This window comes from Monodelphis domestica, chromosome 4, assembly GCF_027887165.1.
Source record: "Monodelphis domestica isolate mMonDom1 chromosome 4, mMonDom1.pri, whole genome shotgun sequence".
In the NCBI taxonomy this organism is placed as follows: Eukaryota; Metazoa; Chordata; class Mammalia; order Didelphimorphia; family Didelphidae; genus Monodelphis; species Monodelphis domestica.
Genome location: NC_077230.1, coordinates 217,456,508 through 217,468,690, shown reverse-complemented (window position 1 = coordinate 217,468,690; position 12,183 = coordinate 217,456,508). Strand labels below are relative to the sequence as shown.

At 35.2% G+C, this 12,183-nt stretch overlaps 1 protein-coding gene across 1 annotated transcript in view; it reads left to right on the top strand.

The window, feature by feature from the left end:
- DNAH7 (dynein axonemal heavy chain 7) overlaps window positions 1-12,183 on the top strand; it is a 303,845-nt gene that overhangs the window by 82,998 nt on the left and 208,664 nt on the right. The window contains exons 19-21 of the mRNA XM_007494538.3: window positions 7,072-7,265; window positions 8,069-8,267; window positions 9,874-10,014. Of these exons, the coding sequence (XP_007494600.1) occupies window positions 7,072-7,265; window positions 8,069-8,267; window positions 9,874-10,014 (534 nt within the window). The remainder of the gene's footprint in view (window positions 1-7,071; window positions 7,266-8,068; window positions 8,268-9,873; window positions 10,015-12,183) is intronic.

Below are 12,183 nucleotides of genomic sequence, written 5' to 3'. Positions count from 1 at the left end.
GGATCCCTCAGGGAGCTCACATTTTAATGGAGAAATAACATGTAAACAAATATGTATAATTAAGACATGTACAGGATAAATTGGAGGCAATCCTGTTTAGTCATTCATTTGGATCTGACTCTTTGTGACCCCATTGGGGTTTTCTTGGCAAAGATACTGGAGTGGTTTGCCATTTCCTTCTCCAGTTCATTTTATGGATGAGGAAGCCTAGGGTCACACAGATGGTAAGTGTCTGAGGCTAGATTTGAACTCAGGAATATATCTTCATGACTTCAAATCTGGCTTTCTATTTGCTGCTTTATTTAGCGGCCCAGAAATCTTAGAGGGAAGGTAATCAGCTAAAATAAAACAGGTTTTATTACTTTGTGGTGGGATTTGATTATAATGTTAGAAAATCACAGAATTCCAGAGTTGGAAGGGCTTTCAGAAGCCATTTAATTCAACCTATACCTGAACAAGAATTCCCCCTTATAAGATACCTGAGAAGTCTTGAATCTTTATTTAATGACCTCCAGTGAGGGGGTACCATTATCACTTGTGGCAGTCTATATCATTATTCTAATCACACCAGTCAATTGATATATCTTTTTTTCCTTCTTTTTTACTCAGCCTTGCATTTTTGCAATTGATTTTTAACCCAAGTTTGCTACTATATGTATAGGTAGGTGGTACAATGGAGAGTGCAAGCAGGAGGACTCACTTTCCCGAGTTCAAATCTGGCCTCAGACTCTTTCTAGCTGTGTGATCCTAGGAAAGTTGCCTCGCCCTGTTTGCCGTAGTTTCCTCAGCTGTAGAATGAGCTGGAAAAGGAAACAGCAAACCTCTCCAGTATCTTTGCCACAAAGTACCCAAGTGGGGTCTCAAAGAGTCAGGTAAAACTGAAAATTACTGAGCCACAACAGCATACAACAATATATTCCTGTTATCTATGGTTTTAAAAACAACAATCCTTTTTATTGTTTTTAGCTGTTCTTACAAGACTCAGTTAAGGTTCATCCCTTTATTCCCATTTACCAAAACCTTTATAGATCCCAATTCCTTCCTAGCACTATATAATTAATAAATTTGACATCTCCCTTTACCTCCATCCAAGCCAACATAAATTATGCATTTTTCCATTTTGTTCACAAGAATATGGATCTCATGAGTAATTACGTCATATGACTTAACTGAATTATTTTCAAGAATACTCTGTAGAATTTACCTGTTCTATAATTCTCATAAATATGATATGTGCAAATATAATATATGCATGTACATATACATGCATGCATTTATGTATATGTATATACTAAGAAAAGATATGGTTAAAAAATAAAAATATGAAAAACCAGCAGGTGGCGGCATCTGTCAGGTTTTGCAGGTTTAAAGTACAAAGTGAAGAACTCTCTCTTCACAAGGTTCTTTCTGAGCTTATTCAACCTTTTCCCCAATTCCTCCCTTAGCCTGCTAGTTACTGAGTCTCCCTTAGCTCAGCCTATACAGACAACCCAACCTAGAAGAGAAACAGCTGGGGGTGGGGGGTGTATACTCTGTCTGAGACTACTTGACTCAGAGAAGCGTTTCTTCCTTTTACCTGGCTTTCTTAGACCACCTGTTAACTCCTGACTGGTCTGTAGTCTAAGGTAAAGGATGCCCAGCCCTATGACTAATCCCCTTGGCTATTGAGGAACTTATAAGAGTTGTTAATAAAATCAAAACACTAAGATTCTAATCCAGTCAGCTCTGCCACTACATAGAGAAAACAAAACAAACATCTTAGCTTTTTGGATTGAAATTTTTAGACTATGATTTGTTTAAAAATCCATCTCTGTGTACCAAAAGCCATTTACTGGTTCGCTGCATTATAGCCTCTCTGTTCACAATTCAGAACAAGCACAAGCCACAGTGAAATTATGACCAGACATGGTTTTTTTTTTTTAGCAAGTATGAGGTAATATTTAAAACACTACGCAGAGCAAGAACACCAGAATCTTGAGGTAAATCTCGGTGAGCATCTATAAGGAGAGGAAAAGAAAAACTAATGCACTTCAAAAAACTTTTTTCAGATCTTGATGAGTGACCACAGTTCAGCAAACCTAATTCACACCCATTAGGGTTTTGCATAAGAAGTCTGTGACTATCGGGTCAAACTTCACAGGGCAAACTTCAGTCTCTAGTCTCATGCTCTCCTTGCCAAAGCATCTACATGCACAAATGATTCCATTCCATGTTCTCTAATGTGGCAGATTGCCCCCTCGATCATCATTCTTCATCTCATTTATTTTCAGTTTCTTCCTGTCTCCTCATCTCTGCCCCATCCTCACAACCCTCCCCTGATCTGCTCTTGCTTTATGCCCTCCTTGAAAAGGCTTTCTTTAAGTGGCCCCAGTTTCTTTCCTTTCACTCTCTTTGTAGTCTGCTTTCTGAACTCATCATTTGACTGAAACTGATCTGTCCAAAATTTTCAATCCTTTAATTGCCAGATCTAATGTCCCTTTCTCTCTCATCATTCTTGACCTCTGTGCAACGTTTGATTCCATCGATAACCTATTCTTCTTAATCCTCTTCTCTCTAGGTTTTTGTGATCGGTGTTCTCTCCTGGTTCTCATTATCTGAAACACCAAGTCTTCCTTTCTTTCTAGACTCCCGTCTATACTGTTGAGGGCACCACCATCTTCCTAGTCACCTAGTTTCACCCCATAGATGCTGTCCTGGGCTGATACTGGTTAAGTAAATTTGGGCAAGTTACTTAATCTCCCAGTGCACCTGGATGCAATTTGAATTGCATGCCAAAGGGTAGGTGTTGATCTCCTTTGGTAAAGGCCATTTCCTACACTACTAAAATCACTGGTCTCCAACAAATATCCACTGTCAAATGCATGTCTTAATATCATTGTATAAACCTACACACAGGCAAGAGAAAGTGTAAAACTAAAAGCAGCTATTAATATACAATCTGTGTGTAACATTAACACATAAGCAAATAAGAAGTTATGATAAAAAAGAAAGTATGCAAGAATAATTCATGCATACATGAATTTTTTCAGCACTTGCAATTATATGCAAAGGTGATATTTGAGTTTTGCTTTATCATAGCCCTTATTATTCATTAAAGGTGATGTAGAGACCTGTGTTTATTGTTTGAACAACATAATGATGGGGACTGGCAGTTTTTAAAATGGTGCTTTGAGATCTTATGCTTTTTACTAGTTAGATATTGCTAGTTAGAATGTAGATTCCAATCTTGGGCTTCTTCCAATTGGTAAAGACTTGCCTGACATTCCAAGCCTGAAGAGGAGAGGGGCACCCAAGCTATGTTATGACTTCCTCCAAGCTGATAGGATCTTGCAAGGCTGAGAGAGAACACTGATGCCACCTCAGAGGGCCAGGCAGATGATGATGTCAAGCAGGATATGAGGGAACATCACACATGCACACTGGGGATCTTTACAGTAAAAGGAAGCTCTTAACAGTTAGGGGATATCCTCAAGCCCTGTACCTGCCCCCTTCCTCTTTTCCTGCCTCTTCCTTGCTTTGCAGTCTGCAACATCCAGGCGAGGAATAATTTGAGGAAAGGTGGAGAGTTCCTGAGGATGGGAAGAAAGAATCCCCCAGACCCTCAATAAATCTAGCAACCTGAATTCCTGTAGTGCAGCTGCAATGCTATCTGGGTGACTACTGTAATTGCATCCCTGCTGCAGTCATTCTATGACTGCAAGAGCTATTCCACTGTTCTAGGCTAGGTCCATTGCCCTGTTCACACTATCAGTAATATCCTTGAAACAGCACTTTCATGCCTTCAGATGAATGGGTCTGAGCTGCAATTCTTTGGATGAGAACTGGCAATCACTATCCCACATAATCTTGCTTTCCCACAACAATAAGACACTTAGGAAAAGACCAATAATAGTCACAATATAAACTTCTTAGTTATTCTGTCCATATATATAATTTTCATTTGCAAGGAACCATTTCGGTAAAGGTCATGTCTCTAGTTCTTGCTTTCTTTGATTGGACAGATATTGAGCTTTACTTCCCATTATTATTTTCCCATGACTGCTTTACCATAGATAAATTTATATAGATTATTAACTGATTTCATCTAATATATAACATAATCATAATGATAAAAGGCATCGAGTTATAGACAATCCAATAAAATTCTTTTAAGGACTTTAAGGAATTAACAAATAACCTTAGTTATTTCCCATGTTTGCAACACATTTAATCAATGAAATGAGGCAGAACATTTGGACCATGAGAAACCTGAAGAAAACAATTACTATTAATACCCTAACCTCTCACCTATTCTAAGATTGTTTAATAGAATATAAAACCAGGTAGAGTCCAGCAGTCTCGGATATTCCAAAGCTGTTGACCCAGGTGTGTTGTTAAGAAAGGAGAGAGAGCAAGAAATACTGGTGACACCCCACTAGAGCAGCTTAGTACAGCCCAATGGAGTCTGGATACCTAGATAGTTTTTCCTATGCATGTATGTTTGTGTCCGTTCTTTTGTCTGTATCCTTGGGAAGTGTCTTATGCATTGAGTTGTGTTGCAAGTTGCTTGAAGTTTAGGTGTATTTGTCACACTATCAGTGACTGCCATGTCCTCAATAAAATTCTTCTGTGCCCTTCTGTTTTCTTGTGCATGTCTATGTCAGTGATTTTAGAAACCTGCTACTCAATGGTATGGGGGTCTTGACATCTCAGTAATGAGTTATTCTAATTTTATTTCTATTATATTATTTTTAATGCAGGGAAATTGAAGAATCTGTTTTATATTAGGGAGGAAGTTAGATGACACAGTGGAAAGAACACTGGACATAGAGTTAGGAAAATCTAAATTTGTTTCCTCCCTCAGACACTTACTACATGACTGGGAAAATCAGTTGTCCTTTCTCAGCCTTAGTTTCCCCATATATAAAATGGGAATAATAATAGTACTTCTTAGGATTGTTGTGAAGATCAAATGAGATTATATTTGTATGTGTGTTTGCATGTGTCAAATCAAAATATTACATAAATGCTAGTTATTATTATTGTTTAAATATTATTATTATTATTCAGGGGTCAAATATTGTCTACAAAGTACCAGTGTTAAAATATTTTTCTCTTCCTCTGGTTAAAAATTACTAGAAATTTGCTAAAGGAACTTTTTAGTTGTAAACAATGAAAGTTGGCTTAAAAAAATAAAGGCATGCTTTTCCAGAAGATGGCACTCTAAGTACAGCTTTCTAATATTTGGATGTGAGATTTTAAAAAAGTACTTCATCTTAAAGAATGTATTCATTTAAATATTAACTCAGACCTATCTCTTGTGTAGTTTTTATATTGGATTTTAGTTTCTTTGCTTATCTAACTTTTTAGCATAAAACCACTGGACAGTATGAGCAAAGTGCCGTCTTTAAATTCTAACCTTCCAAAATAAGTAGGGGCTAATCATGCATACATTTTATGTGGAATGTTTTAGAGAAATATGTATTAGCAAAAATGATATTCTTTGATTTAATTACCAACTTCTCAAGTTATGTCTAGACATACACGTAACATATAGTGACTCATATTTTAGAGAGGAGCTTGTCAGAGAAGGTAATTCACATAAGGATTAAATAGTTAATAGGGAATTATTTTGATTTAGTTAGCTTTTCATTCTTATATATGTCACTGCAAAAATCTAAACACCAAATTGGTTGTTTAATATTGGCATTAGCTATTGTTCAGTCCTCAACCAAACAATATGTATTTTAATTTGATTTGTACAGACTGTCTTTCTGAAAACTATCAAGGAATTTATCTTGAAATTGTATTTAGATGATCATTCATGTGCTTTATTGATTAATCATTGAATTGATATTGAAATTTCTAATGCTTGCTTTGTCATTCTTTTACTTGCCAATAAATAGAATCAAAATACATCCAGAAAGGTCTCTCTTCACTTTGCCAGCGGTGAATATTGAGTTTTGAATCACAAGGTCCACTGGGCACTTAGCATTTACTGATGGTACATATTATATACTAAGAAAGAAAAAACTAACAACTTTTACTTGAAACAAATATGTTACATTTTAATGTGGAGTTTAGAAAATTGTTATGAGACCAATTGTTATATTATTTATATTTGGACAAAGAAATAATACTTTGTGGAATATGGATTATATAAATTTGTTGTTCTTGTCATAATCACAATACATTTAAAAAAATCAGTTTCTCATACTTGAATAAATTTCAATTGCCTGAAAGAAAACAGTGTACAGTAGAGCTTTGCTCATTGCTATCTTAAAGACCCTGTTGTACCAAGCGAGGAAAAAAGTCATTTTATTGTTTTAGAACCTAAATTAAATGTAATTTAATTCAGTGAGCAAATATTAAGTATTTAGAATGTTCCAGACACTGTGCTGGCACTGATAATAAGAAGAAAAAAATAGTCCTTCTCTGAGAGGAAAAAAAATACTGAGAGAAAGAGATAGTTCACATTCCACTCCTGAAGGAATGAAATTAAATGGTATCCAAGACAGACACATTTTATGTGAAATTCTCCTTAGGAGAGAAGAGTGCTGTAGATTCAGGTTCAGGCTATTTTGTGATATGTCACAAATGTTTCTTTAGAGGACACTATGAAAGTAAAAACTGATATTAATTTGTAAAGATCATAAAATATTTTCAGTGACGGTATCCAATAAAAATTGTGAAAGTGAATATAATTTCTGTCACATTTGTCATCATACCCAAATGTTTATTGACTTTGTTACAATTTTCTCTAAGCATATTTTGTGGTTTGTTAAAAAAACTTTTGTGAGATAGCAGGGACTCCTATTCTTTTCCCCCTACATTATTTTTTCAAGTGTATTAATTTGTTTAAAGCAAAAAAAAAAATGTTTAGAAGCCAAGATTGAGACTCAAATATAAAGATTCCATTTGCCTGGTATAATCAAAGAAATATATCTTTTAGTTGAACCATCTTGAGCAAAGTTGTTTCTGTGTATTTTTTTATAAATTGATTTCTAAATGCCTGACCTTGTTAATAGTAAAAATGGAAAACTCTTTTAAAAGTATTTTACTTTAGTATTGATACTTAAAATTTTAATTTAGAATAAACAAGTTCTGAAAGTGGTGACCATAGATAAAATGCTAATAAAGCTGAAAAAAAGCAATGAATTTTTGGAGCTTATACTTAAAGGGCTCAATGAATATTTGGAAAAGAAGCGTCTGTACTTCCCAAGATTCTTCTTCTTATCCAATGATGAACTTCTTGAAATTCTGTCAGAGACAAAGGACCCTACTCGGTAAGTTGTTTTCATGAAGTGGGCATGATTATTGATAAGTTAATACAATAATTTTGTTTTAAAGTAAACAACAAACTACATGTTTTCTTTTTTTATCATTCACTATAATACTAAGTTTGAAAAGGAAATTTTAATGGAAGTAGTATAGTTTTTTATTTATTGTCATCAACCTTGCTAAAAAAAAAGATGTCACTTCTGGAATTTCTCATTTTGTCACATATTTTTACATGAGTTCATAAAACATGTATTTTGTGCATTTAACTAATAAGGGGGAATATGAACAATTAAGACTAAAATATCAAATTTACAGCTAAATTGTCTATATAATTTGCATGTTTTTATAGACATGCTTGTGCATCCATCTAAAAGATGCTTTGATGGATTTGTGATCTCATCAGTGTTAGTTATTCCTCCAGAGGTTTCTTCCTCAATCCCACTCACACTTTATTAGCCAAAGAGAACTCTTACTCATGTCTGCTTTAAGTCAGCCAAAGTTATTTACAGATCTAAAAATGTATTCACTTAATTCTTAATTGTACATTAAAGTTAGGGACATAAGTCTGTGTTTCCATCACTGTAAGTAAAGAGTAGTATATGCTCCTCCCTCCAAAGTAATAGTGGATTAAATTATAATTATTCATGAAGGATTTTAATAATTATTTGTAGTTTGTGAGAAGGTCACACCATCTTTATTTGTAGCATCTTTTCCTATATAAGATCTTGCGTTTGAGAACAAATATGTAAAGGCCTACCTGATTTTGACTTATTTTATTTTTATTTATTTACTTTTCTTTGCTATATAGGGTACAACCTCACTTAAAAAAATGTTTCGAAGGAATTGCTTCTGTAGTATTCACTGATAATTTAGAGATAACTCACATGAAGAGTAGTGAAGGAGAAGTTGTGGAACTTGTAGACACAATTTCCACAGTCAAAGCTAGAGGTCAAGTGGAAAAGTGGTTGGTTGAATTAGAGGCAGCTATGCTAAAATCTCTTCATAAGGTAAAATTCTGTCCTTCCTTCTTGACTGTTTTAATAATTAAATAACATATGACATTAATGCGATTCACTAATAATAAAATGCATAATTTGATTATTCAGTGATTGGCAGGTACTTTACCAAGTTAATTGAAGATAATTCAAAATGCCATGTAGAATGGTAAACTTTTCCAAGCTTCATAAAGCTATGTGTATGTATATAGATATATATGTGTGTTTATATATGTTTATTTACAAAATAAGCAAAAGAGAATCTAATGTTGATGTTTACATTTTGGATTTATTTTACTTTGGAGTTTAACATTTTAATTTGAGTTTTAAGAATCTTCAGTCTGGATGAAAATGATTTCTCTATTATTTTTATAATTCTAACTTTTTAGTCGTCTCTCCTCCACCAGACTGGCATTGTATTGGTACAGCTAATCTGTCACAGACAAGTAAATGCCTTATCCTTCCTCCTTTTATTTGGAGTACTAAGCTGCCAGGTGTTCCGATATACAACTTGACATTTTCCCTGCCACAGTATATTCTATTTGTAAAAGCATCTTCTTGAGTCTGTAGTTGCTATTTCAAAGTAGACTAAAAAAGGTAGTGAATAAGAGATTATTTACAATTATTTTAAAATGCTATTCTGTCTCTTGTTTCTCAAAATATTTGCATTTATGTATGGGAGGTTGTGAAATGTTCTTGCTCTTCCATGGTACATCAAAAGAGTTTTCATTTTATTTGTATGAGTGCTTTCTCTACTGACTCAGATGACAACCTTTTAAGAATTGCAGTAGCTGAAAAATTCAGCTGAAAATTTCCAAAAGTAGCCAACTTTCTAATGGCATGTCTCTACACATATATATGTGTGACTAGGTTGAACCAACAGAAAGATATACAATCTCTTCCTGGGCCTTCATATATAGACCTCTCAGCTTCTAAGACCTGTCAGAATTTATGTTCCTGTGATCTACTTGCTGGAAACCAAGGTCACCTCCGTGCTATGAACAGACACTAAAGTAGGATTTTAGAGGCAGCAAAATGGACAAAAGGAGGACCTGAAAACAAATACAATGTGAAACATGCAAAATACATTATGTTTCTGTTTAAATGGGCTATATACATGGGTGCCTCAATGTGTATCTCTTCATTATCTAAATAGAATTACAATTTAATTACTTCAATTATTAAATCATATTTAATATTTTTAGATTCTCTGTAAAAGCTCTCCACAAAGAGATTAAACAGGTGAAAATAGCCCTTACATTTCAGGGGCTTCCCACCAAAGTCTTAGGGCTTTCTTTATATACTCTTCCCTCATAACTGGATTCAAAATGAGGGTGAAGCAGGGAGGAGAGAGGCAGGGTTGAATTAATTTGGGCAAAATACTCCATGCAAATTCATAATGCCATCAGCAAACAAAGCATCAATATTTTTAATATACTTGCTATCTTCACATATTCAAAGGATTAAGTTTTATTTGTGAAATCATGTGCATGATGCCTTTAGCACTCATTTTTTTTAAGTTGTCACACTGTTCAATATTTAGTGCTGATTTTTAGTAAATAGCTCTTTTCAAATAAAACAAAAGTGGTTGAACTCTAGTGTTTTCTTTTTTGATTAGGTAATTAAAGAAGCAATTCATGCCTATCCCAAAAATGAACGTATTCAATGGGTAAGAGAATGGCCTGGACAAACAGTTCTTTGTGTATCTCAGGTCTATTGGACCTTGGAAGTGCAAACGGCTATTCAAAATGGGATGGAGGTAAATATTTGTAATTGCATGTGAGAAAAAAGAGATTTTATAAATAGACATGTTTGTAGGGGGATGAATGCCAAAAGCTCAAGTTAGTGAGAAATACCTGCAGATTTAGCAATATCATTGAAGATGAGTACCAATAGTCCAGAGCTGGGGGAAGGAGGGGAAGGTTGGGTTAGGGTTCAGGGACGGGTGGAGAAGGAGGTGTGCTACCATGGAAACAGTGGCTCTTGGCCTTGACATCTTCCCTTCTATTTGAGTCAATTGTGCCAATGACTGTTAATCTTTTTTTTAAGTGTCACACAGCTATGAAGTGTCTGAGGACAAATTTGAACCCAGAACCTCAATCCACTGAGCTTGCCCCTGGCTATTCATCTTTTAATCATGTAAATATGGATATTGATTGTCATTTGGACAATCATGTGTAAATCATGAAGTTTCAAAATACTCTGTAATAGTGTTGAGCAAAATCCTGGGATCTCTAATAGCTATAATATAATCAAGTATTTATAGTAGCAATACATCACCTTGGAGGGAGGCAATATAGTGTTAATGGGATAGAAAACTGGCATTATTACTACTAGGAAGCCCTGGGTTCAGAAGATTCTACCTTTGTTATATACTGTATCGGCCAGATGGTTCAGTGGATAAAATACAGCTCCCAGAGTCAGAAAGACCTGATTTCAAATCTATCATTGGACACTTACTAGCTCTGTGACCTTAGGCAAATCATTTAACCTGTTTGCCTCTTTCCTCTACTGTAAAAGGGTGATAATAACAGCACCTACTTCCCAGGATTTTTGTGAGGATCAAATTAAATAATATTTTTGAAGTACTTGGTACAATGACTGGCACATAGTAGGAACTATGTAAACGCTGTCATTATCATTATTATCATCCACAGATGTAGATAAATAGATTATCACCTTAGAAAATGGTCTGATAGACTGAATAGTGGCTTGGCCATACTCACACAGTAATGGTGATGATTAATGGAGTGATTATCCCTCCCAGGAGTCCCTTCCACTAGTGAAATCATTTAACCTATCCCCCTCATCCCCATACAGGATATTATTGGGGGTTAATATCTGAATAAAGGGATGTAGCTGAACTCCCCTGGCATTGCTCACAATTATTTCTACAGTACACCTATGTAAAAAAAGTTTGATTTGTGCCCCTTTCCTTACCCTACTTTCTGGGGCCTCAGAATCACATGTTGAAGCCCTGAGGGTCATCTAAAAACATTCATAAAACCCTTTCCTTCTGACTTAGAATCGATAGTATCTGTTTCAAGTCAGAAGAGTGGAAAGGACAGGGCAATTATGATTAAGTGACTTGCTCAGGGTCACACATCTTGGAAGTATCCGAGGTCTGATGTGAACCCGGGTCCTCCTGGCTCCAGCCTTGTCTCTCTGTCCTGTAATTCACCTAACTGCCCCTCCAACAAGCATTTATTAAGCACTACTATATACCAGGCACTACATTAAGCACTGGTGGTATATATGATTGCTTTTCCTAGATTTGGGTTCTGCAAATATGGTGTCAGTAGGAGAAAAAGTTCTGGACTTGGAAAATTTGAATCTGATTTGGCTTCTGATATTAAGTTACATAAGCTTGAGCAAGTCACACCTCTGTGATCATCAGCTGCTTTATCTGTAAAGTGGAAGCATTGGACTCAATGTCCTCTCAGGACCCTTCCAGTTGTAATATTTTGCTGATTCTGTGGTGCCTTTGCTTAGGGAGGGTCTGCAGTTTGGATTGCTACATGCCACCACCTCAGTTCTTTTCTCCTTACTGTTACAGCAGTCTACCACTGTGCCACATTGTGTTAAGTGATGCTTTAGAAAGCCTTTAGGGCTTTTCTTTTTGGGCCATGCTTCTGTCAATTCCCTAACTTGCTATGCTTATTATAATTTTTAAATGCCTTTTAGTAATACTAAATTCCTTGATTTCATATTCACAAAACAAACTTTTAATATGTAATACATGTTTTGGTCCGTGACATTTCTCATTATACTGTGATAAATTGGTATTCTGGTACAATTCATTATAGTGAGTTTGAGTGTCATGGGCCATTTTTCTCAAGGCCTGAATCTTGAATGAGTTGATCATTAAGGTTTGGGTCAGTATAACTGAGAACAAGATCCTAAGTTTTTAGTGAGTCCAAGAAAATAC